At 39.2% G+C, this 27653-nt stretch overlaps 1 protein-coding gene across 6 annotated transcripts in view; it reads left to right on the plus strand.

The window, feature by feature from the left end:
• Uimc1 (ubiquitin interaction motif containing 1) overlaps positions 1 to 27653 on the plus strand; it is a 69299-nt gene that overhangs the window by 21561 nt on the left and 20085 nt on the right. For 5 of the 6 annotated variants that reach the window (XM_052156475.1, XM_052156472.1, XM_052156474.1 and 2 more), the window contains 7 exons: positions 136 to 260; positions 1328 to 1433; positions 1741 to 2477; positions 7761 to 7846; positions 16379 to 16455; positions 21911 to 22014; positions 26273 to 26426. In XM_052156475.1, coding sequence (XP_052012435.1) covers positions 136 to 260; positions 1328 to 1433; positions 1741 to 2477; positions 7761 to 7846; positions 16379 to 16455; positions 21911 to 22014; positions 26273 to 26426 — 1389 coding nt within the window. The remainder of the gene's footprint in view (positions 1 to 135; positions 261 to 1327; positions 1434 to 1740; positions 2478 to 7760; positions 7847 to 16378; positions 16456 to 21910; positions 22015 to 26272; positions 26427 to 27653) is intronic. The other variant, XM_052156476.1, reaches the window with a different exon arrangement.

Here is a 27653-nt window from a genome sequence, read left to right on the forward strand (position 1 = left end):
ATGACTTTCCTTATTAGGGTATAAATCATACTATATGGTTTACAGTATTATCAGTTGGCAATTTAATGATTTTGGTTTTTGCCTTCAAGCTAATTTGATGTTTGTGGTATTTTTCTCTTCCCTACACTATTACAGAGATGTCAGAAGAAGAACAGTTTGCTTTGGCACTCAAAATGAGTGAGCAGGAAGCTAGGGAGGTGAACAACCAGGAGGAGAAAGAAGAGGAGCTCTTGAGGAAAGCCATTGCTGAAAGCCTGAATGTAAATATGCTGTGTTGAAAGTTTGTGGGGTTTATTAATAATGTTCTCAATTACTTAGTGGTTGGTATAGTTGTATGAGAAATGAGCTTTGGTAGTTTATAGTGGTTTCAGTTAATAAAAATATCTCAGTACTTTGTTTTTTAAAGTCTATATTGCTGATTAATCTGGTTGAAGTGCTTTTGCTACTATATGAGGTTGATTCTGCTCCACAGATTTTTTTAGTCAGTGGCTTAAAAGAATCATAGAGATGGGCAGCTTTTGAAGGGTTGTAAAATGCCAAGAATTCCAAAAGCGTCAGGGTCAGATGTTCAGCTCTCTCATTTGTGGGACAGCAAAGAAGAGGAGAGAAAGGATGGGCAGTTTAAAAATAATCAAACAGCTGGGCAGTGGTGATGCACGCCTTTAATCCCAGGACTCAGAAGGCAGAGGCAGGCGGATCTCTGAGTTTGAGGCTAGCCTGGTCTAAGAGCAAGTTCCAGAGCAGCCAGGGCTATACAGAGAAGCCCTGTCTCAGAAATCAAAACCCAAAAAATCAAAAACCAAAACCAAAACCAAACCAAACCAAAAAACAACAACAAACAAAAACAAACAGAAAAACCCAAATAATATTAAATTATGATATGAATATATTTAATAGAAATTAATCTAAACAATAAGGATACTTGCCAGTGGCAGATCCTGAGCAATCCTTGATTCTCTTTGCTTGTTAGCTTGTTTGAGCTAAAGTCTCCTGGAATTGAAAGAGCTGGCTTTCAACTTGGAAGTTCAAGCAGTCCCCCACTTCGGCCTTCTGAAAAGCTCAGGACTAGAGGCATATATCACCATGTGAATATATATCTCTAATCTGAACCATTCTGTATACTACATACCCTCCATATTAGGATGGTATAATGAATATATATATAGGTATTCACTTTACATTGGGGAATCCATTTGAATTGAGCAGCTATATCTGAAGAGGAGAAGCTCCTAGGGACAGTGGCCTCCTATTTTTGAACTTCCTGTGATTCTTCATATACAGCTATTTTAATAATAAACCTGGTCTGGTACGGGATCACTTGTTTCAGAGTTGCTGGTCTTCTGCTGCTTCTGCTACCAGATCACGACCTCTGGCTACTGGACCATCTTCTCATTCCCACCAAGAGAACACCAAAGATTCTGGAACCACTGAAGGCATGTCTTCCTGTTCTGACTTCTACACATCAAGTATAACCATATCACTTCTACTGAGAGTAGAGATAGAGATGACCCAAATCCTTGTTATGATAGTGAAGAAGTCCAAACAGAAATAGTTGAAATTTCATTAATAGTCGACATACTTTTATCCCCAAGGAAAAAAAATGCCCTTTGGCTAAAGCCAAAGAATGGCTTTTCATAGCTACATTTTGTAATTTTTGATAAGTGATAGCTTACCAAGCTGTCTTAATTTAAAAAAAAAAAAAATTTGTCCTTAGTCCTACTTTTTCTCAAATACCTACAGGCATATGGCAGCTGGTACCTCCATCACTGTGTAAAGGCTCACATATCAGTCAGGGAAACGAGGCTGAGGGAAGAAAGGAGCCCTGGGACCACAATGAAAACACTGAAGAGGAGCCGGTCTCTGGCAGCTCAGGAAGTTGGGACCAGTCAAGCCAGCCAGTGTTTGAGAATGAGAACGTTAAATGTTTTGACAGATGTACTGGCCACTCGGCTGAGCACACACAGTGTGGAAAGCCGCAGGAAAGTACTGGGAGTGGTTTTGCTTTTTCCAAAGCTGTCCAGGGCAGGGGGGACACGTCTAGGCAATGCCTTCCTGTCCCAGCAGACACCAGAGGTCTCCAGGACACTGGGGGCACTGTGCACTACTACTGGGGTATTCCATTCTGCCCTGCTGGAGTAGATCCTAATCAATACACCAACGTCATTCTCTGCCAGTTGGAGGTTTATCAGAAGAGCCTGAAAATGGCTCAGAGACAGCTTGTTAAAAAACGTGGGTTTGGGGAGCCAGTGTTACCTAGACCACCTTTTCTGATCCAGAATGAGTGTGGCCAAGAAGATCAGACTAGTGAGAAAAATGAAGGCATCTCAGAAGACATGGGAGGTGAAGCCAAAGAGGAAAGGCAGGAATCTAGGGCATCTGGCTGGCACTCAGAAACCAAGGATTTTCAAAAAAGTCCAATTAAAAGCTTGAAACAGAAACTTTTGTTGGAGGAAGAACCAACAACCAGTCATGGTCAGGTAAGGGTCAGTGGTGTTGTAATTAAAGATCATTTATTTACAGATAAAATAATAATTATTTTAACTATTTTTGTGGTCTTTTCCTCTATCTGCTTACTAAAATAATACATGCTTACTATATAAAATAAGAAAAATTAAGAAAAAGAAAAGAACCTTGGTATGGTGGCAATCTATAACTCTAGCCCTCAGGAGGACGGAAGTGAAGCAGTCTGGCCAGCCTGGCTACACTGTGAGACCTTGTCTCAAAAAACAAAAACAAAAACAAATTAGAGTAGTTACTGCTATCTAACCACCAGAAGGCAACCATCATCATTTCTATATATAAATGATCATTTCTATATAAAACACATTTTTATTTTAAATTTTAAGCAAATGGAGACTCTTCTGCACATTCTTGTTCATTTCTTTTACTTTATAATTTACCAGAAATCTTTCTCCACTTATCTGATATACATGATTCCATCTTGTTTGTGTATAACATCTTTTCTTTTTCCTTTCCTTTTCCTTTTCCTTTTCCTTTCCTTTCCCTTTCCCTTTCCCTTTCCCTTTCCCTTTCCCTTTTCCTTTTCCTTTCCTTTCCTTTTCCTTTTCCTTTTCCTTTTCCCTTTCCTTTGCAGGGTTTCTCTGTGTAGCCCTGGCTGTCCTGGAATTCACTCTGTAGAACCGGGCTGGCCTTGAACTTAGAAATCTGCCTGCTTCTGCCTCCCAAGTGCTGGGATTAAAGGCATGCGCCACCACTGCCTGGCTCATATTTTCTTTTCTAAACTTTCTATTTTTAAAATGGTTTTCTACAGATGATGTTTTAAAATATTCAAGGAAATGCAAATTTAAAAATATATATTTGTCTTTCAACTACACCTTCTAGCCAGACATTCCCCCTCTCTGGATTCAATCCATGCTACTAATTTTTAGTGTATCCTTCCATGATATTTTATGTAATATAATATATATACTACATATATATTCTTTTCCCCACTTTTTTTTTTGACAAGTGTCAATGTGAAAAACACAGCTCTCATCTCAGAAGGCATAAGAATTAATTTATTCTGCAGCCAAGAATATGAATTGCTATAAACTGGGAACACAGATTTAGGTTACCCCCAAATTACATGTTCCAACAAGGTATTAGTTTCATGAAGTTTTTATAGTAACTGAACAAAGAAAGTTATAGATAAAAACACTTTTCAAGGGGTCTGGAGAGATGGCTCAGCGCCTAAGACCGCTTGCTGCTTTTCTGGAGGACCAGGGTGTGATTCACATTTCACAACTATCTGTAACTCTAGCTTCATCCAGGTGATTGAATTCCTCTGTCTTCTGAGGATACCAGCACTCAATGTGCATATAACCTCATGTAGACACACACCTTTACCCAATTAAAAACAATAAAAATATATTTAAAAAGAAAGCATGTTTCAAATAACATTGGTGGGGGACATCAGGTAGATTGCAGTAAAAGTGAGGAAATGTCTGTACAGGTCTCAGATACTGTCTGAAGACATTCTGAGCTTGGGGGTTGGTGGAAACTAGGGGTCTGCTCATATATTCCATTACCTAATAACCAAAAGAATGTCTATTCACACACACAGGTGATCAATAAATGGATACTTTGGGGCTAAGAAAATTTGGTTCCGGACATGCAACATTTCAGTCTTTCCACAGTCATTGAGGTTTTAATCAGTTAAACAGCCTTGTAGAGTGTTCAGTGTAGATATAGCTTTTTTTTTCTGGGAACTTCAGTTCCCATAGGTTCTCATGTAGCCCAGGCTTGCCTCAGACTTGTTAAGTAACAGGGATGACATTGAACTTGTGGTCCTCCTGCTTCCATCTCCAGAGTACTGGGGTTACAGGCAAGTATTTTTATTTTGTGCTTTATATAGTGCAGGGGATAGCTCCAAGGCTTCATGCATGCCAGATAAAGACTGCCAACTGAGATGTGTCTGCAACTCTCTGCCTTTCATTTATACAAATGATAGTTTATTATATACATTTTTGTTCCTTTTTATTTGTAATTCTGAGATCATTCTATAATAGTGCTCAGTTTAATACAAACACACACACACACACACACACTTTATGTGGAGATATGGGATATACTGGTATTGGATAAACCACGGCTTATTCAGTAGCTGACTGGTGAGCATATAAGTTGTCTCTAATATTTTGCTATCCCAAGTAGTCCTGCATTAGTACCTTGAACAGATGACATTTCATCTATATGGGGAAATAGTTGTAGGATAATTTCTTATAGATACAATGATGGATCACAGGCTGCTTATATTACAGTTTTGTTAGCTATTACCAAATTGTCATTTATAGAAAATAGTACATTTGTATTCCTATCAGAGGTATATGAATGCTAGCGCCTCAAAACTACACCAGCATGATATTCAGACTGACTGAGATCCTGATATAGATATGAAAAAATGTCTGCATAGTGTTTTAGTCTGTCTTTGTTTCTTTCTTTGTTTCTTCCTTCCTTCCTCCCTCTCTCCCTCCCTCCCTCCCCTCCCTCCCTCCCTCCCTCTCTCCCTCCCTCTCTCTCTCTCTCTCTCTCTCTCTCTCTCTCTCTCTCTCTCTCTCTCTCTCTCTCTTCTCTTCTCTTTCTTTCTTTCTTTCTTTCTTTCTTTCTTTCTTTCTTTCTTTCTTTCTTTCTTTCTTTCTGTGTATCCCACGTGTACAAATGCCATAGTGTGCAAGGTCAGAAGACAGCTTGCAGGGGTCAGTGTCCTTCCTCTACTATGTCAGTCCTAGGACAGGTAATTTGTGATATAAGTTCAGACAGTTTCCCAGCTTATTCTTTCTCATCATGGTCTATTTCTAGTTCTGCTTCTGGTGGCATTTTCTAATGAACCCAGTCTCCTTTTGGAGACATTTAAATTGCTGTCTTGGTGTATTTCTAATATGGCTAGATAGTTTTGTATATGTAGATGTATTGTGTATCTTGTTTCTTTACCTTCCTTTAAACTATTTAAAAATAGGAATTGTTATTTCCTATTTTATAGATGTAAAAATTGATACTAAGTGACTTGCTAAAGACACAAAATTACTAAAATACAAGTCAAAACTATACTTTAGGCATACTTTCAAGAGTATAACTTAATAAATTTTTATTGTAAGGAAAACCAAACAAATACAGTAACGAGAAACTAAAAAATTCAAAGTCTAATAATATAAATAGTAATAAAAACTTTAGTAATAAAACAGAATACTCTAAAAATTATGCTTAATAATGGGTTTGTAGTTATATGATGCTTTATAATATTCAGAAGGAAGTTAGGGATGGTTGTGAGCTGCCACATTGGTGGAGAATTGACTCGGTCTTCTGCAAGAACAGCAAGTGTTCTTAATTTTGAGCCATCTCTTCAGCCCCATCTTTAATGTAGTTGTAAGGATAAAAGTGAGTTTGTATAAAATGTCTAGTGCAATGCTTCTGGTTTGTGTTTTGGAGTGCTTGTATATGTGTCCACACAACACACACACACACACACACACACACACACACGCACGCACGCACGCACGCACGCACGCACGCACGCACGCATGCACGCATTATATGTATGCATGTTAGAGGTTAGAGGCCAGAGGTTGACATTGTCTTTGTTACTTTCCATTTTACTTTAAAAAAAAACAACAACACGCTTTTAAAGACCTTTATGTAGGTATGTATTGGGGGGTTGTAACAACACATGTGTGAAGGTCAGAAAACAACTTGTGGGAATTAGTCCTGTCAGTTGCTGGACTCAGACTAGGTACTTCTAAGCCATCTCTCCAGCTCCCTAAGTCAACAAAATTCTGTTATGTGGCCGCTAGGTGTCAGTGTTTTCTGTTTTTGTGTTTTTTTGTTTTTTTTTTTTTTTTCCCAAGGAAAAAATTCATTACTTAATTTAAAGAATTGGGTGCATTATTTATTGTTGCTATATTTTAGAAAGTTATATTTTATTTATTTATTTGTGTGTGTGTGTGTGTGTTTAGGTTAGAGAGTAATTTCTAGGGAATCATTTCTCTCTTTTCGCTGTATGAGGCCCAGGGATGGAACTCAGATTGTCAGGCTTGGTAGCAAGTGCCTTTTCCCCTGAGCCATCTTGCTGGCCCATTGCTGCTGTACAACTTTTCTTTTGATTATTGATTCAGTTTTCCTCCCTTTTACCTTCTCCTTTCTTTCTCCCTTCTTTTATATGCCATCATTTATTGGAATTATAGAGGGATGTCAAACTAGTTTAAGGTATTAATAACATTAAACCCTGAAAACATTATGAGTAGTCAAAGAAGCTTTTCCTGGAAGAAGCTTCATAGCCAGGTGCTTTCTTAGCAAGCCCACTTTAGGTAGCATTACTTGCTTTCTTCATGGACTCATATGTAGACCCAGACTAGCCTTGAACTCACAGAAATCTGCTTGCCTCTACCTCCCAAGCGCTGGCATTAATGTACCATTATGCCTGGGTTGTTATTTTGTTTTGCGGTAGGGTCCCTAATATAGCTCTGACTATCCAGGAGCTTGATATGTCGACAAGGCTAGCCTTGAGCGCCCAGGTATTTTATCTACCTCTGTTTCCTAAGTGCTAGGATAAAAGGCATGGGCTACTGTTTTATTTAAGGCCTTTGTTTTATTCTTATTATTAATTGGTAAGTAATAATTTGGAAGATTTTTTTTTAAGAAGAAGAAACTTGGGCTGAGGAGAACATTCAGTTGGAACTGATGGCCATGCAAGCATGAGGGTCTGAATTCCATCCCTAGAGCCCATGTGAAAAAGGCCGGTGTGGTGGTGGCTGGAGAGTTGGAGACAGGTGGATGGATACCTTGGGGTTAACCATCCAGCTTAGTCAGTTAGGTCAATGAGGGAGGCTGTTTTAAGAAATAAGGTGCTTGTCACCAAGAAAGAGGACCTGAACTTGGTCCTCAGAACCTACATGGTGGGAAGGGAGAACTGAATCTTGCAACTTGTCCTTTGACTTCCACATGTGCACCAGTGACATGTGCACCCTTTCCCCAAAGATAAATAAATGTGAAACAAAAGAAAAAAAAACCAGCAGCACCCAAGGTGGATGTGGCTTAGTGTGGTGGGGTGTGCCTTTATTCCCAGAAGAGGATCTCTGAACTGCAGGCCAGCCTGGTCTTCATATAGTGAGACTCTGTTATAAACACAAAGTCTGAGGTGGCTGGAGCTGAGGAGTGGCATCAAGATGGGCCTCTGGCTTTCACATGTACACATAAACATGTACTAAAGAAGTAACAGAGGAGGAAATAGGTTCTATTTATTCAGATTGGTCCCTGTATCTTTCCAGTCTTCCCAAGGTCTGTTTGTTGAAGAAACTTCTGAAGAAGTTCTGAAGAGCTCTGAAGGAGACAACTCGGTGCCTGCCTCACGAAGGTGAGGATGTATTCTGCTGTGGGTCTTGGGTCTCTTCCTACGGAATGAGGGTAAGGAAGAGGAACCTCTTGAAAGAGACTGTACATGGAAAACTTGCCAGGGAACTCGTATCTCCTTTATGTGCCGAGATTGGAAATCATTTTTAGCTCTAAGTTTGCAAATGTGTATCTCTTAGAAGCCTAAAATATTAAGCCTGGAAAAGATCATAAAGGTTTTCTTACCCACTCTACTCATCTTACATAACTCTCACAGTTCATTACTTGCTGTTCTCTGCTCTATCCCAGCTTCCTAGACTGCTTCTCTATGGCTTGTCGTCCTTTCTTTGTTTTTTTTTCTGGTCATGTTACGTTTTTCTTTCAGATCAGCGTACAGAACAATAGGTTTCATGTCATCTTCATGTATCTGTCCCTTTGTTCTCATTCCCTTGTCTCCCTCATTGCTCACTGTCCTCGGTGTCCTTTCTCCTGCCCAGATATTTCCACTTGCTTATGGTTAGTCCGTAATTCTCTTTCTCTTTTTCTCTTCCTCTTTTTGGTTTTTGGAGACAGGATTTTTCTATGTAGGTCTGGCTCTCCTAGAACTTGGTCTATGGACCAGCCTGTTCTTGAACTACAGAGATCTACCCTCCTGTCTCAGTTCTTCCCTCTCTTAAGGTCTCTTCTTTCCCTCATAATACCCTTACTTGTTTCATGATCTATGCATACACATTAACGTACTTATGACATAACAGTATAGTATTACATAATACTATGGTGAATACATTGTATATAAATCTAGGTTTACATAGGAGAACATGGTATGTGGTCTTTATTTTTCTGAATCTGGCTTATTTTGTTTGTTATCTTGCATCAATTTTTTTTCCTGAAAATGTTAGGATTTCATTCTTTTATAGCTGTACAGAATTTCATTGTGTATGAACTTTGTTTATCCATTCACTGATGGAAATCTAGGCTGAATTCCATTCCTTGGTCATTGTGAATAGTGTGACTTTAAATACAGATATGCAAGTATGTCTGTAGTATGTTGACTTACAGTTCTTCAGGTGTGGTATAATGTAGCTGGGTTGTCTGGTAATTCTCCTCTCTCTGTTTCTCTGTCTCTGTCTGTCTTTCTGTCTCTCTCTGTCTCTCTCTGTGTCTCCCTGTCTCTTTGTCTCTCTCTCTTTGTCTCTGACTCTCTCTCTGTCTCTCTCCATTTCTTTTCTCTCCTTTTCTTTCCCCCCTTATTCCTTCCCTCCCTTTTCATATGCCCATCTATCTATCTGTCTGTCTGTCTGTCATGGAACCTCCATACTGATAGTGGCTATAAAATTTAGACCTCTCTGTATCCTTACCAGCATTTGTTATTTGCTTTCTTGGGAGTCATTCTGGCTGGAGTGAGGTTGAATTGAAAGGTGTCTTCCCTCCCCTCCCATTCCTTCCCCTTCCCTCCCCTTCCCTCCCTTCCCCTCCCCTCCCCTCCCCTTTTTCTTTTTTCTTTTTTTCTTTTTCTTTGAGACAGAGTCTCTCTACATACCTCTGGCTGTCCTGGTACTCTCTCTCTCTAGACCAGGCTAACCTTGAACTCAGAGAGATCACTTGAACTTCCTCTGCCTCCAAACTGCTAGGATGAAAGGCATATACCGCCATACCCAGTAAATTGTTCCCTTTTAATATGTAGTGAACTTTTATGTCTTCTGACTAATTTTGATTTGAAATCTACTTTATCCAATATAAGAATGGCTCTACCAGCCTTTTTTTTTGTTTCTAACTGAGTTTTCCGTCTCTTGGCTTTTCCTGGAGACAACCACAGAAGTTTGGAATAAGTCACACAGTCTGTGTGAATTTCTTTATTGGTGAATCAAGGCCATTTTATATTTAAAGTTATTACAGTGAGATATTTATTAATTTCTATAATTTTGTTGGTGTGTGGTGGTTGGACGGCTGTTTGTTCTTGTTTCCATGTTAGTATCACCAGTTAGCTGGTTTATGGTGTTGGGCATGATGGGTTTTTCCCAGAATTCCTATGTTTAGTCATTTTTCTCCTAAAATTTATTCTTCCCTGTGCTCATGTAGTTGAGACTGCTTTCCTTCCTCCTTTGTGCATAGTATTCACTTGATGTCCTCTGCATGCCGACTTAGTGTTCATGGGCTGCTCTAGTTTGCACTTCCCTTGAAATGTTATTATTTATTTATATTCAGTTCTAGAAGATACCTTTGCTGGATATAACATCCTTGGGTATCAGTTATTTACTTTCAGTGCTTAAAATATATCTTTCCTCTTACCTTGGCTTTGAACAGTGCTAATGAGAGACTGATGTTGTTCTGATGCTTTTGCTTTTGTAGGTGAGTTGGTGTTTTTTCCTTTACTGTTTTGAATATTGTTTCTTTGCTTTGTATTTATTCACGTGTGTGTGTGTGTGTGTGTGTGTGTGTGTGTGTCTGTCTGTCTGTCTGTGTGTGTGTGTGTGTGTGTGTGTGTGTATGTGTCTGTCTGTCTGTCTGTCTGTGGAAGCCCAGGATGGATATATAGCATCTCTCTAGATTACTCTTCCACCCTACTCACTGAGGCAGAGTGTCTCAGTGCAGCCCAGAGCCTGCCAGTGTGGTTTGTCTTGGTAGCCAGCTAGCCCTGGAGTTCTCTTTCTGCTTTTTGAGATTGGAATCACAGGTCACTGCCACACCCCAGGAGCACTTAATTGGGTTTCTGTGGATCTGAACTCTGGTTCTTAGACTTGCGTGCCAAGCACTTTAATGTGTGAGCTGGTTCCTCAGCCCCTGCATTGTATGTTTGACTTCATTATTGTAACATGTTGTCCAGAGGTTTTTCTCTGAATGTGGCTATATTATAAATGCCTCTTGCTTCAAACAGAATGCCTATTTCTTTGAAAAGGTTTGGGAAACTTTCTGCTGTAGTTTCATTGAGTAGTTTATGCTTTTAGTGTTCATAGCATCTGTGTCTTTTGTCCTATGGATTGTTTTTTAAGACAGGGTCTTACTTTACTATGAACCTCTGACTCTCCTGAAACTCACTGTAGATCAGTCTGGCTTCATATCCACAGAGACCCACTTACCTCTGCCTCCCTGTGCTGGGACTGAGGATTTAGCCCACCTCGTCTGCTTATCCTAGATTCTCAGATGTTATGGAGATGCTCATTGATATTTTCCTCCTGAGTGATTAAATGTAGTATTTGATTCTCTTTGTCCTCCATCCTTGATACTTTCTTGTGCTTAGTCAAGCCTATTGGCGATGCTCTCCACTGAACTTAAGTCAGTAGTTATCATGTGTGTGCCTGCGATACCCTGAAACTGTGCTGGTCTCAAGCTGTGTGGATGCTGGGAACCCAACCCAGTGCTCTGAAGAAGCACTAAGTGCCCCTAACTACTGGGCCGTCTCTCCAGCACCTCTACTTTGATTTTTGTCCATTAAACCTTTCAATTCCTTCCTTCCTTCTTCCCTTTTTGTTTCCTTCCCTTCCTTCTTCCCTCACCTTTCTTCCTTTCCCTTCTTTTCTCCCTTGCTTCTTACTTCTTCCTTTGTTCCCTTTCTCCCTTTCAAAAAAAAAATCTCAATTTCTGAATTTTTCTTTTATGTGTGCCATGTTAGATCATAAGTCATTTTTTCCAGAAAATATTTGAAAGCCTTGTGTGCATTTTACTTAGTTTAGTGCTTTTAGGTTCCATAGTTGAGGATTGTAGTCTTCTAGAGGAGTTGTGTTGTTGTGACTTTATATTTCTTGCATTTCATTGTTGTGTTTGTTGGGTTGTCTAGCTCTTTGGGATTTTGGAGGTGGATCCTCTTACTTAGCCTACTCTTGAAGGTGTACACTCAGGAGGAAACACACCGCTATAGCAGCAATAATATCAAGCTGTATTAGAGATAGAAATACACAAACTCAACTACAGCTCATTAATATATGACCATATAACTAATTGTACCATTCTCCTGTAGGATGTGTATGATGTTAAACACTCTTTAAAGAAAGTGTGGAAAAAGCAATCGAGTGAGAGAAAAGGAGACTGGAGAAGGGGAGAAAAATGGGGAGCAAAGTTAAATAGATGAAAAGAAGAAGAAGAAATGAAGTAAGATGGGTCTGGAGAGATGGCTCAGCGGTTAAGTGCACTGACTGCTCTTCCAGAGGTCCTGACTTCAATGCCCAGCAACCACATGGTGGCTCACAACCATCCGCAATGAGATCTGACGCCCTCTTCTGGTGTGTCTGAAGACAGTGACACTGGACTCATATACATAAAAAGAATAAATTAATTAAAAAAAACATGAAATAGAGAAAAATTTGGGTGGAGGGGAGAGACAAGAGCAGGAGAGTAAGAAAGCATCACTAAATAGAGAAGTTCAAAAGCAAATTTAATAAATGTAGGATGGGGAATAAAAGAATAAAAATATAAGAGTATTAAAAAGTCAGTAAGATAAAAATCAAAACATAAAAAGGGAAAGAAGGAATCATTGGGGGAAAAGAGTGAAAAAGAAAACTGGGTCCTGCTGGTACATACTTCTTCCCAGGAGGCCAGCCTGGTCTACATAATGAGTCCATGCTAGTTAGGAATCCACGATGAGATCTTGTCTTAATAACTAGGGAAAAGTTTTTCCCTAGATGAAAAAAAAATGGGTAAACAAAATTAGATAAATGTTTGAAGAGAAATAACAAGTAAAAGCATTTAAAAATATTTAACTATAATACCTCCTATCCACCCCACCTCCACCCCCACCTCACCCCACCCAAAAAAGGAAAAAAAATTTTTTTTTTTTTTTGGTGTTTTTGGATTTGGGTTTTTTTGAGACAGGGTTTCTCTGTATAGCCCTGGCTGTCCTGGAACTCACTTTGTAGACCAGGCTGGCCTCGAACTCAGAAATCTGCCTGCCTCTGCCTCCCTAGTGCTGGGATTACAGGCGTGCGCCACCTGGCTAAAAAAAATCTTTTACTAGGGTGACAGAGACAGAAGGATTTTGGTGAGTTTGAGTCCAGCCTGGTCTACATAGTGAATTTTAGGACATCTAGATATACATAGAGAGACCCTATCTCAAAAAGCAAAACAAAACAAGGAAAATCCTGGATAACAGGACTGAAGGTACTTGCTTCCCAAGCTTGATGGCCTGAGTTTGATCCCCATACGATGCGGTGGAAGGAGAGTACTAACTCGGAAAAAATTGTCCTCTGATCCCTGCGCCTGTGCATGTATACATGTACACACATACACACAAGGAGTACAAATGAGAAACTTAAAGACCCTTTAAACATGTAAGGGAAAAGTCACACATAAACACAAAACAAAATATAAATACAGAGAAAGAAGAAAAGATGAGCTGTGGCAGCAGCTTCTTTCTAGATCCTTGCTTAATGAGTGTAGAGCCAGGAGGGCCAGTTTGACTGTGAGCTGTAGGTGTGTCTCCTTTGGTTTATGCTGTTACAGAGACTGTATTGCTATCTTCCAGAGCTCTCTTCACAATCATTTTCTTTCTTTGCATGTCAAGGTTAGTTACACTTAGCTTTGCACTCTGTGGGCTGGGCAGAGTTTCTCATCCTCTTTTGCCTTCCTATATTGTATCTTCTTGAGTGGTTGTTTATCTAAGGAGTGTCTCCCAAGTGGGTTGGCAATGTGGAAATCATATCATAGCACTGAGATTGGTACAGGCAAAAGACCTGCCTTCATATTTTCAAGGTTTCCTTGTATATTGATCACCCTCCTATAGAGATGCTTTTTTTTTGGGTATCATTACACCCCAGGAACCTCAGAGTTCTTGGGCTTAACAGTAATGAATTTAGGTAGGTGATTGTAAAATTTGATCTGCTTACTGGCCTAAGGCTCAGAGCTATTAAACTCCAGCGTAGCTCTTTTTGATGAGATCTGTTCCTAACCACTGAGCACGTTGTCTCTCCTTAAACATGATCCAATCTAAGCCAGTCTTATGTTGCCTGTACCTTTTGGCCAGAGTCCAGCCCTGCTGCTGTCCACAACTGCTTTTAAGAGGCTTCCCTGACTAAAGGTTTGTGTCAGACCAAATTGAGCCTTCCTATCTTGTGAATGTTCCTTGATCTCAGGCCCCTAGGGTAGTTCAGTTTTTTGTTTTTTAAATTTTTATTTCTTTTTATGTGTATGGGTGTTTTAACTGCATGTAATTTGTGTCTGATACCTGTAGATGCCAGAAGAACCCATCGGATTCCTAGACATTTGGGAGCTGCCATGTGGGTGTTGAGGACTGAACCCAGGTTGTTAGGAGCAACAACCAGTGCTTTTAACCACTGAGCCACCTCTCCAGACTCAGTTCAGTTTTTAACAATAGAGTCCCCCTCCTCCCTCCAACCCCTTAAAATGGTACCTGGCCACTGCATTCTAAGTATAACACAAGTGGGATTTGTCTTCACTACTTGTCTACCGGAGTAGTCACCACCTCATGGAAATCTGAAACTGGATTTGAGGCTTGTAAGGACTGGGACTTGTTCTAGGGGTAGACCCACCTTGCTTTTATCTGGCTTGCATTTTGAAATGGCTGCTGACTTTCTTCTATGGGTTAAGGACCTGTGTAGCTGATGTGCTCCACTTGATGTGCACCTGGTGTGCCTTTGTTCTTGCTCTTCTCCAATATGCTTTCACTTACTTGGTAGAGTTTCAACACTTTTCCCTCTATCTTTTTTGGCAGTCTGGTTTTTCTTATTTTGGTGGTCTCCTTTACTGGCTTCCACAGAGACAGCTATATTACTGGTCAGCTTATGTGCTTACTAAGTGCATTTCCAAATCTTATTTCTTTTTTTAATGATTTATTTTTATTTTATGTGCATTGGTGTTTGCTTGCCTATATGTCTGTGTGAGGACATCAGATCCCCATGAGCTGGTACTACAGTTGTGAGCTGCCTTGTGGTTGCTGGAAATTCAGGTCCTTTTGAAGAGCAACCAGTGCTCTTAATTGCAGAGCCACCTTCACAGCCCTGTAAATCTTCTTTCTTTCTTTTTTTCTTTTTCTTTTTCTTTTTTTTTTTTTTTTGTAAATCTTATTTCTTAAGCTTGTGTATTATTGAGGCCACACAAATTTTGTACCACCTTTATTACTTAATATTCTGCCATTGTGTCTGGTTAGTGTCTTCTCTGATATTATATTTGCATACTTCTTTCCTTCTTGATTAGTTGATAGAGTTTTATCTTCCAAATCTTTCTTCTTTAATAATAGAGGATGGCTAATTGGTTATTAACTGGGTCAGGTTTCTAGCCACTTTTCCCCTTTGTCTGACAGTTGAGTTTGGAGGATTTCTCAAGAGCTGATCTTTGTATCGAGTGGTTGTCATCTCTCTTATGGAGTTTAAGTCCCAGTTACCATTACTGTAATATAGATAGTGGTCTTTATTAAATAAGCTTTTGGTGGTTACTATTATGTATATGTCCCGATGCTGAAGAATGTGATGATAGTGTTATTCTTTTGCTGTTAAGACACTTTTGGAAATGTTCTAAACTGGAGTTGGTCTTCTGCTCCCTGTAGGCCTCTCTGTTTTATTGTGGTGAGCCTGTGTAGAACAGATGTAGGTTTTAATAAATGATTACACACTTTGTCACCAGGAGAGGGTTGAAATCACATACAATGTGGTTTGACTTCAAATTGATTAGCCCATTTTATAAATGTCAGCAAACTGTCTTGTGATAGACTTTTTGAATAGAACCCTAATGTTACATGCAGCCTAAACAGAGTCTAGCTTGAGTTTATAACAAATGTTCTAAAATGTTTTATTTAGAGGGAGAAATCATTTGTGGTTTCCTGTCATGGTTTAGTTATTTATCATGAGTCTCAGTAGTGGCTAGTTTCTCTTCTCTGTGGCTCTTGGTTGATGTGAAGATTTGTGTTTTTAAGTGTCTTCTTGCATACTTGATCAAACTAATCGTAAAACTCTGTGAAGCATGAGGGGACTATTTCAGGTTCTCAGATCTCTCAGCCATGTGTTCTGGTGTCAGGAAGAGATCACACTCCATGAACAAACAGGCAGGAAAAACCAGAAGGTTGGACAAGGGAAGTCATTCATAATTAAGGTTTTCCCAGAAGAGATACTCAACTTGCATGGGCAGGTTTTTGCTGTAGGATAGTTTGGGATTTTATTTTTGTTGCTTGGAAAGCTGTATCTCAGAAATTTTAACTGTAAGGTGAGGAAGAAGTACTGTACTGTCAGGAGAATCTCCATGTTTTCTGTGTTTATATGTCTCTTCTCTTCACAAGGCTGTAACTGGTAGCCAGACTGTGAAGCACCTTTGACATTTTTATACTGGAGTGTAGTCATGGTCTTCTCTCATAGTTACTGGCGCTCCTTACCCTTTAACCTTCTGTTGTGAAGGGGAGCTTCGTTTCATTTCCCAACGTCACTGGATCCAGAGCTGAAAACCTGCCTATTTCCCTCTGTCTGGCTCCTTGCACTGTGGATGCCGTGCTTTCCAGCTGTGACACTGTACAGAATGTATCTGTTTACTTGCAGATATTTAAAGGACCCACCATTGCTTGTGGACCTGTGCTCTGATTCATTCTATGAGGAGTTCATTTGTCCTTTGATTCTGTTTTCAGCATTGCAGCTTTGACTAGTAAGAGAAATTTAGTTCTTATGCCGGAAAGTTCTGCAGAAGAAGTCACTGTTTGCCCTGGTGAGTACCATGGCTTTACTGAATTCTGATATTACTTATCTACCTTTTTATTCCTATTAAGTTTCTGACTATTTAAACCATTCTGAGAAGGGTTATTTATGATTTATGTGTGTATGTGTTTATCACTATGTACATGCTTGTACACTTGTTTCTGTAGGACACAGGTTATCAACTTTATTTTCTGCTTAGGAGTAATTTGGTTTTGAAATTAACATGGCTCTTTGCTTGCTTGTCTACTCAGCAAAAAAAGTCAAGAATAATCCTTATTTAACAGTGAATTCAGAGCCAAGAGAACTTGTGAAATGTTTAATCTATATGTTTTCAAAAAAAGTTGGGTTGTTCTCAGGTCACCTTCATTGTTAAGCATTGCCCTTTACTAGTTAGTTTTGATATGAGTTATTATGAGTTTGGGAACTGAATTTTTGTGCCGTTCTGTTATGGGATAGTTTTAATCATAGACAAGACCTGGCTAGATGCTTTAGTTTGTAATAAAAAGATGGAAGTATATACCTTGATTAGGCATAAGACATACTAATTCAGAGTTTCATTTGGATGGACTTCTGGCTATAGAACAATGTAAAATGTACTAACAGAGCCACTGTCTAAGGGAAGTCTTTGATGAGTCATTGTATAATCTGAAGAATTATTTTGCTAAATGAACCACTTTTATTCTCTTAGATATTTGTTTTAGTTTATCTTTTGTTTTTAAAAGAAGATCACATTGTATTCATCAGGAATGTCATTCCCGTGAGGTTAAAGGAAATACCTACTGATATTTAAACTCACTGGAAAATTAAGTACTATACCAATGCCACTTCAGGTCATATTTGGGTTTCATTTCATTAGTCAGAGTATTCAGTTTTATTTTAATTTTTTTCCACAAAGACTAAAATTTAGTTAACATGTACTCTAGGAAAAATCCTAAAAATACTTTAAAACACTTAGCAGCCTATCAAAAAAGGTTTTTATTGTTTTAAGAATGTAAGTAATGTTGGTTTTTAATCAAAGTGGTTTCTTTTATACATTTGAAATGTATTTGGATTACTGCCTAATGATACCTACTAAAAGATTCCAATACCAAAGCACTCTGCTTTTGGCAAGGGCACTTAAGAATGTGGTACTGTCTTTGTAAAAAGAAAACTTTGTCCCCTTCTTTGTGTAGAACTGATGAATTTTGCCATCCTTCTCGGAAGTCAGTCTACCTGTTTGAGATGATGGCATATGATATTGTGGTATCTTTCAGGAACAACCTGCAAATACAATGATCATGACAGTCTTAGTGAAATAGATTTTTATTTTTCCCTGTGTGTAAGGGGGTGTGGGATAGGAGATAAAACTAAAAAGGGGGCCATGGAATGGCAAAAAGATTTTCTAAGGAAAAATAAGGTAACAGAATACACATGACCTAAAAGGCAAAGAGTTGGAGAAGGAAGGGCACAAGTAGGAGAGGAGGGGGATAAAAACAGATATGTATGAAATGTGATCATGAAAGCCATTGTTCTGTATGCTAATTAAAAAGTAAAAGAAAGTCCTAGGGGCTGGAGACATGGCTTGCAGTACTATGTACTTTTCCAGAGATTTCAAACCCAAGTTTGAATCCCAGCATCCACATGGAAGAGGTTCAGGTCAGCAGACTGTTGAATTTAGTCTGTAAGCTGATAGTCATTAGTGTGTAAATCATGATCAGAAAGGTTACCTAACCTTAGGAAGAACTTACTTCTCCCCCTCATTAGCTAGCACTGTTTGTTCAATACAGAGTATTCTGCCTTCATGTATACCTTCACCATGTCCACGCAGTTCCCATGGAGGACAGAGGAGGGCACTGGGTCCCCTGGAACTGTTGTTCCAAATAGTTGTGACATGGATGCTGGGAATTAAATCCAGGTCCTCAGGAAGAGCAACCAGTGCTTGTAACTACTGAGCCATCTCCAGCCTCAAGATTTATTTTGACTCAGAGTTTCAGGGGCTTTAGTCAGTAGATGCTTATTTTCCTGCACTGCAGCAGAACATAATCCTGGTGGACATGTGTGGCAGAGAAGCTCCTTTACCTTGTGCTGTATAAAGATAACTAACAGAAAGCTTTGAACGAGATACTTCCCTTAGGACATAAGATCCGTGCCTGCTGGTTTTCAGTCAGGCTTCACCTCTTCACTTTATCACCTGATGAAGCAATCACTGTGAATCTCCAGTAGTTTACCCCACCCATTGGGTCACAGCCTTCTTGGTCTAATTATCTGTGGAAATGTTGTCACAGACACACCCATCTGTGTCTTAATTCAGTCAAGTTGACAGTCAAGGTTAATTGTCACAGCATGCTACCAGTATTGTTTCTGAGGCACCAAGGCTCTTAAGTGTTTTCATAGTTAGGCCTTCATCTTTTCATACTTTTTATTACTGTAGTAGTATATGGTGAGTGATTCTTATCTTTGAACAGTGTATTTGGTGATAAGCTCTTTCAGGGAAATTTAACACAGATGATTTTGCAGTTTTTGAGCCTGAGGTAAACCACCAAAGTGGATAAAGTATGTGTGTGTCCAGTTTTCAAATACAGGTAATACTGTAAATGTATTTAGTCCTTTAATCATTTTGAAGATAGATTAGAATTTTATAGATTATTTGTCCAGTGTCAGATATTCATTGTATGTGTGAAGCATGAGAGTGTCAGACGTGTAGAACTTATAGGGCTTACCTTCTGAGATGAAATTTCTTTTTCTTTTTTTTCTTTTTCTTTTTCTTTTTCTTTTTTGTTTTGTTTTGTTTTTTTGGTTTGTTTTGGATTGGTTTTTTCGAGACAGGGTTTCTCTGTATAGCCCTGGCTGTCCTAGAACTCACTCTGTAGACCAGGCTGGTCTCGAACTTAGAAATTCCCCTGGCTCTGCTTCCCAGAGTGCTGGGATTACAGGCATGTGCCACCACCGCCTGGCTGAAATTTCTTTATCTTAGTTACACTTACCATAGGGAAACATTGCAGCTGGAGAGATGGCTCAGAGGTTAAGAGAACTGACTACTTTTCCAAAGGCTCTGCGATCACCCAGATGAGTGAGTACCCATATAGTGGCTCACAATCATTTGTGACAACAGTTCTAGGGGATTCAGTGCTCTCTTCCAGCATCTATGGCCAACAGGCAGACATATATGCAGACAAACATAAAAAAAGAAAATGAATTTTAAAACATTTTTTAAAAAAGAAAAGGAAAGGAAACACCATAGACTGCTATAAACAACAGACATGTATTTCTCTGAGTTTTGGAGGTTGAGGAATCTGAGATCAAGGCATGGACAGATTGAGTGCCTAGTGAGAGCCCACCTCCTTGCTCACAGATACACTTGCTCACTGTGTCCTTCCATGGAGACAGAGTGAGAGCCCTCAGGGTTGTGATGGAAGGGCACTCATCCATCTTCTTAGGTCTTCACTCTGACGAGCAGAGTCCTCCCACTTCCTGGTACCATCATTGGTAGCACGCTGCCATCCTTTGTTCAGATGGGACATGGGCACTGAGCTTATAGCATGTCTTTACCAGGGTTGTTGTCATATAAATTTAATTATCATTCGCTTGTTATATAGAACTTCTAGTTAGCAAACTTAATTTTTTTTTATTCGATATAATTTATTTACATTTCAAATGATTTCCCCTTTTCTAGCCCCCCCACTCCCCGATAGTCCCTTCTCTTCCCCTGTCCTCCCTCCCACCCATTCCCACTTCCCCGTTCTGGTTTTGCCGAATACTGTTTCACTGAGTCTTTCCAGAACCAGGGGCCACTCCTCCTTTCTTCTTGTATCTCATTTGATGTGTGGATTATGTTTTGGGTATTCCAGTTTTCTAGGTTAATAACCACTTATTAGTGAGTGCATACCATGATTCACCTTTTGAGTCTGGGTTACCTCACTTAGTATGATGTTCTCTAGCTCCAAACTTAATTTTTTTTAATTTTTTTTTATTAAATCACTAAACCTCCCCCCAACTTTTTTTCTTTAAGATTAGTAAATATTTTAGGCTTTTGGGGGGTATGTATATATTTTGTAAAAGCTACTCATCTCTGTTTTACTACAAAAGTAGCCATGGACAATACATAGATGAATGAATATGGCTTTGTTCCAGTAAGGCCTTATTTACAAAACCCGGCAGCTAGCCAGATTGAGCCTAGGAGGTATCAATAGTTTCCTGCTCCTGATCTACACTATATCTTTGAGTTAGTAGTAGATAGGACAATCCCTGGGACTTGCTGTTCCATTAATAGTTGGTGAACTAGTAGGCAGTGCTTAAAGAATGTATTCAAGAATGGCATATCTTTTTAAAAAATTTGTTTGTTTATTGTTTTTCTTTTTTAGATTTACTTATTTTACATATGCGAGTACACTCTTGCAGTCTTCAAACACACCAGAAGAGGGTATCAGATCCCATTACAGACGGTTGTGAGCCACCATGTGGTTGCTGGGAATTGAACTCAGGACCTCTGAAAGAACTGTCAGTGTCTTAATCACTGAGCCATCTCTCCAGCCCCATCGCATATCTTTGAAATGAATGCATATTCTTAATTTTTTGTCCTACTTTGTTTTTCCTATTTATCCCTTTAACCTTAGGCAGTTTTAGATTTCTAATATAGGCAGTTTGGGATTTCTATCAAAAATTAATAGATTTTGAAACTAGGACTACCATGAAATAAGCCAATAGATAGATAGACAACTATAATATATTCACTCAATAGAGTATTACTTACCAGAAAAAGGGGATGGACCATTGATAACGTCTGACAGGGTGGCTGCCTCTTAGTTACATGGTACTAAGTAGTAGATGATACTAAAGATACACTGTGCTGTGAGTTTTACTTTTTTTTTTTTTTTTTTTTTTTAGTTTTGGTTTTTTTGAGACAGGGTTTCTCTGTGTAGTCCTGACTGTACTGGATTTCACTCTGTAGACCAGGCTGGCCTCGAACTCAGAAATCCTCCTGCTTCTGCCTCCCAGAGTGCTGGGATTACAGGCGTGCGCCACCACCGCCCGGCCCAAGAGCTTTTCATTTTTCAAAGACAAGTCTCATTATCTTGTCTCAGGTTTGAAGTTGAATTCTGTGTCAGCCTCCTGAATAGCTAGGATTACAGTGTGTGCTGCCATATCTGGCTGATTCCATTTAGATGATACTCTAGGAAAGACAACTGGCAGGAACATACAGTAGGTTTGTATAGTTGACTTCAAAGGGCACAGGGGGTTTTAATGGGATGCTGGAAACATGCTTTCTGTATTGGATGGTAGTTCCATAGTATAAATTCATCAAAAGCCATCAAATTATAAGCTGAAAAAATGGTGACTTCTGTTGTATGTAAATTCTGTCACAGTGAAGCTTCAGGAGGAAATAAACTAGGTCTGTGTTGTCAATGCAGTGTCATCTCACTCTGAACTTCAGAGTGCAGGAAGCAAAATGACAATTACTGGTGTTTCCTTTTCTTCTTTAATTACAGAGACACAGTTAAGCTCCCTTGAGCCCCTTGACCTCAACAGAGAAGACTCTCCAGATAGCAGAGAGCTCCCCATTGAAGGACGAGTGGCAGTGAGGAGTAAGCAGGTGAGTACTCTCCTCTTAATTCCTCCTGGTCATTTCTTTATGCTGTTGGTCTTCTGTATGATAGAGCAGTCGCCTTGTCGTAGAAGATGATGGTGTTATAGGGTTTTAGCTTTAGGGCCACTTATCTCAGAAATTTTTTAAGTTATCAGTTCAGCACTGTTTATAAAAATATCACCATTTCCTTTGTTTGTTTATTTTTGTTTTTGAAACAGGGTTTCTTTACATAACCCTGGTTGTCCTGGAATTTGCTATGTAGACCAGGCTGGCCTCAAACTTACAGAGATTCACTTGCCTCTGATTCCTGAGTGCTGGGATTAAGTGTGTGCACCACCAAGGCCAGACACTTCCCATTTCTTGAGTACTTCCATTATTTCTGTTAGAGATGGGAAAAGAAAGATTTAGAATATTTATGTGATTTGCTATTGCATATTACTGATGGAACTAGAATCTGAACATAGATTTGTGTCTAAATCTATAGAGACATTTTCTTTTTTTCTTTTTTTTTCTTGGTTTTTTTGGGTTTGGTTTTTTTGAGACAGGGTTTCTCTGTATAGCCCTGGCTGTCCTGGAACTCACTCTGTAGACCAGGCTGGCCTTGAACTCAGAAATCCGCCTGCCTCTGCCTCCCAGAGTGCTGGGAGCACAGGCGTGCGCCACCACCGCTTTATAGAGACATTTTCTATTACATTACAGATAAGTAGCAGAAATGAACAATGGGGAATCACTAACATAAACATATTTTTTAACATTAATTTATAAATGTTATCAGAAATACAAAGGGAAGACAAATAAATAAATCTCTATTTGCATCATTAACCATCCCTGACCACACAGGTGTGACCATATACATAAAGTTGAGATTATTAGAGTGATCCAGGATCCCATTAATCCTAGCCCTAGAGAGGCAGAGGCTGATGTTTCTCTTGAGTTCAAGGTTAGTCTGGTTTACATAGTGAGTTCCAGGACAGCCAGGGCTACGCATAGAAACTGAAAATCTTTTTTTTTTTTTTTTGAGACAAAGATTCTTAGAGAGAGAGAAAGAGAGAGAGAGAGAGAGAGAGAGAGAGAGAGAGAGAGAGAGAGAGAGAGAGAGAAGAAAGAAAGAAAGTGAAAGTGTGTGTGCTCGTGCTCACGTGCATTCACCTGTTTGTATTCCATGTTATCTTCCTTAGTCTCCTTTTTACTCTTTGAGACAGGATCTGTCTCTTACTGAATCTAGAGCCCCCTGGGCCCTTTCCCTCTCTGCTGCCCCTCCCTGTCCCCCTGATACAGGAGTTACAGGTGTATACTACTAGCTTTTCTGTGACTGCTGAGGATTCAAATTCAGGTCCTCATACTTGAATAGAAAGTACTTTACCCACTTAGCCATCTCTAGATCTTTTACTGTGTATTTTTCATGTTGGATTTCACTAAGTAATTTTCTAGTAATTCTGTTGATGTAAAAAGCAGTTTGAAGGAGGGTTGAATAAATTTTTCTATAGAAATAAAAGTTTTGCTTGTATTTATATTTATGATCCTAAACACTTTAAAAGAGACTTAAATTTCTCATTCCTTTTTATACTGTAAAGGGATATTTGGAAACAACAAGTTGATGTTAGATTTCTTTCTTAGTCTTTGCACTGCAGGTAATTCATTAGAACCTCTGCTATCATGAATCAAATATAAATTTCTTGGAGCCTGGTGTGTAGTAGACTGGGATTTCCTAATGGTAGTGCAGGAATAATTAGTTTCTGGCACATATTTACTGAGGATACATGAAGAACAGAATATTAGTAATAGAGTTATCCTAACATACAGATGAAGCCCTGCAAACCTTTAGTTATCAAGGCTGCTTTCGTACCCATCCTTAAGCATAAAGGATTCTGTTCTTTGGGCTTAAAAACATAAACAGTATTTAGAATTTATAATGTGTGTGTCTACACTGTTGCATATCAAATAAGCCCTTTTCAGTATTACTGTTTATGTCCATATATGCCTCTAATCTTGGAAGTTTCCATTGCAAGAAGTTGAAGGGTGACCTCAATTACTATAATCCACCTGCCTCTGACTCCTGAGTGGTACTGCCGGGCAGTGATGGCGCACACTTGTAATCCCAGCACTCTGGGAGGCAGAGGCAGGCGGATTTCTGAGTTCAAGGCCAGCCTGGTCTACAGAGTAAGTTCCAGGAATCAAAAAAAAAAAAAAAAAAAAAGCAATGTACTATACAGTTTAAAACAAGTTCTTTTTGTTTGCTTGCTTTCATTTTATGGGACAGGCTTTCTCTGTGTAGCCCTGGCTGTCTTGGAACTAACTCAGTAGACTAGGCTGGCCTCAAACTTAGAGATCTGCTGCCTCTGCCTCTCGAATGCTGCAGTTAAAGGTGTGTACCACCACTACCTGGCTCCCCAAATACTTTTTTTTCCCCAAATACTTTTTAAAAACTGAGTTTCTTAAAATATTAAATTAGACAGAGTATAAAACATATAACTGATTTGGCACATGTGGAAGTGGACATATAGAAATTGTTTTTCTGCTTTGAAAGTTTGATGGCTGTTGGGTGACATTAGCTTGTTAATGGGGTAGCCGCTTGGTAGTGCTGACTGAGGGCGGGCTTCCTTGTTATAGCTCTAGTCTCTCCCTGATTGGATTCCTTACAGTAGTCAATTTTTTCTGTAAATAATGGGATAATATTTTCTCTATTGTGTCTGAGAATGTGCTTTAGGAATATTATCATATAGGTACCATTTCCAGGTGAGTTAGGAGAAGTTGTTCTAAGCCAAATAGATAGTTTAGTAAGTTTTTATGTGAATCGAGTCATATAGAAGCACTTGGGAGGCAGAGGCAGGTGGACCTCTGAGTTTGAAGCCAGCGTGGTCTACAGAATGAGTTTTAGGACAGCCAAGACTCAACAAAGAAACCCCGTCTTGAAAAACAAACAAACAAAATCTCCCCTTCCCCCTCCAAAAAAAGATTTTCAGTTTTCTGATGTATTGACATGATATTGTCATGTATAAATATAGTTGGTGGAATTCACTGCTCTCCTGGGATATGGCCTGCGAGTCACATAGTGGATGTGACCTATAAGGGATTATAACTCTGTGTCTTGAGTACCACTTTTGATATCTTATTGTGTGGTACTTCACAAATTGTGTGTGTGTGTGTGTGTGTGTGTGTGTGTGTTAAGTTAGAAGGCAATTTGCAGGAGATAGGTATTTTTTCCATTTAGGTAGATTCTAGGGATTGAACTCAAGTCAGCAGAATTGGTGTTAAATATCCTTACCCTCTGAGCCATCTTGCCTGAATGGTATTTTAAAACAAAAGAAACAGCTCTTAGACACCAAATCTAATCAGTTGTGTAGTCCTAATAAAAGTTCTTTGCACACGCTTTCTGCCTTGTAATTCCTTTCTGGTAGTTAATATTTAAATAGACCTTTTCAGTGGTATTGAATAAAATGTCTTTATTTTTAAGATAAGAATTTTCAGAAACGTTCTGAGTTTTATATAATGTTGTTAGAAGTCATTTCAATCACACTGAGACAATAATATAAAGACTCCTTTTTCTTAAATACATTAATAGTTATAGGTACATTCACTGTATTTTATTTAACAGCAGATGAGTACAAAGCAATATAGTGTTTTTGTGAGCACTTGTGACATTCCTTTTATACCACATTTTTGTGCTTAGTGAACTTTAGAATGCCAAGTAGCTTCTCCGTAACCACGGAGACCTTCAGTGACCCCAACCCGCTTGCAGACCTAGGGTGGATGTGCCTTCCTCTCTTTGCTCAGATAGCTTTGCATGCACATTTCAGGGTTCCCGTGTGAGATCTCTGAACAGTAGAACCTAGATTTGTAGGAAACTTAGTGACTAGCCTTGGAACATCATGCAGAACTTTCAGATCCACTTGAATGTCCTAACGTCCTACAACACAATTAGTTTGGACGAGCAGTGTGGCTCTGCAGGTAAAAGTGCTGTGCAAGTTTGATGGTCTGTGTCTGATCCTGAAACCCATGTTAAAGGCTAGCCGACACACACACACACACACACACCCCACACATACAATCCCAGTGTTCCTCCGGCAAGAAAGTCATGGGGGACAGTAGGACTGAAGCTTGAGAGCTGGCTAGTTAAGTCTTTGCTTTCAGTCCTTGGTTTTGAATCTGGTAAGAATTGATAGGTATTGTTTCTTGGAAAGTAAATGAAATGTGTCTTGTTCTTTGTAGGAAAAAACATAAACTAAAGTTGTCACTTACAATTGCTGTTTGCCATGCTCTTTAGGTTGATAATAGGGAAGCCGGTAAGAAAGAAAATCCTTCTCCTGCAGTCTCATCTAATACCCGGGTATCCTGCCCACTGTGTAACCAAGACTTTCCTCCCACAAAGATTGAGCAGCATGCCATGTACTGCAATGGTCTGATGGAGCAGGAAACAGGTAAAAACTTACCAGGATAGCCTAGATTTTTGGGTTTGTTTTGAGATAGGGTTTTACTTTATAGCCTTGACTGGCCTGGAACTCATTATGTAGACCAGGCTGGCCTTGTACTCAGAGATCCTTCTGCCTCTGCATCCTGATGCTGGGGTTAAAGGTGTGATCACCATACCCAGCTGACAGCATAACTACTGACTTCTTTGCAAGGTACTTTTATAATCCCGTAGAATACAGTACGGGGGCTCTGTCCTCAAAGTTGCTATTGTTTATATCTAGTTGATTTTCTAGTACATCCGTGTTCCTTGTCCTTAGTAGTTGTATCATCTAGTTCCAAGTTCCTCATGAGAAGGGAAAGGGAAAAAGCCTTTTCTTTTAATGTTCTGTTTGCTGTTTACTGTGAATAGCTGAAAAGCCAGTACAATGCAGTAGACCTTTTCTTAACTTACATGTTTAAATATTGGGATTCTTAAGAAACTTGAAGCTTAGCTGGGCAGTGGTGGCACATGCCTTTAATCCCAGCACTTGGGAGGCAAAGGCAGGCAGATTTCTGAGTTCGAGGCCAGCCTGCTCTACAGAGTGAGTTCCAGGACAGCCAGGGCTACACAGAGAAACCCTGTCTCGGAAAAACCAAAAAAAAGAAAAAAGAAAAAAAAAAGAAACTTGAAGCTTAAGTTCTAGAGTGATCCATTTTTTATTTAAAATAAATCTCTTGATGGTTTATTTCAACAGACATTCTACTTAGAGATAGCTATTAAAATATCCCTAATTTATATTTCTGTCCTATATGTATCTGCTGAGTTACACTGAAATTAATGTGTTACCTTTCTAAGATGATACAGTGTGAAATGTTGGCCAAGAAAATATTTTTGTTAATCATATCCCTTGATATAACATCTGGATTCTGCCTTTCTGTCTACTCTTTTAACGTCTAGCAAAATAATGTCAACATAGCTGGTTCTCCATGAGCTAGTATATAAATGACATATAAGCCTTAGGCAATAAGAAGTGTTGCAAACTTCTTCGTGCTTCTTGGCTTTTATAACTTAGTTGTATTTAAATTTGAAATTGTATATGTGTCAAGTATTCTATACATTAAAATGATCAGAAAGGACCCCTCTGCTCAGCCACAGCAGTGATCCATGAGTTGTCAGTCTAGCCATCCATGACCCTGAAGGTTCAGGAGTGCCCTTCCCAAAGATACCTGGAGTAGATCAGTGTACTGCTGGATTT

Source organism: Apodemus sylvaticus, chromosome 14, assembly GCF_947179515.1.
Source record: "Apodemus sylvaticus chromosome 14, mApoSyl1.1, whole genome shotgun sequence".
Classification (NCBI taxonomy): Eukaryota; Metazoa; Chordata; class Mammalia; order Rodentia; family Muridae; genus Apodemus; species Apodemus sylvaticus.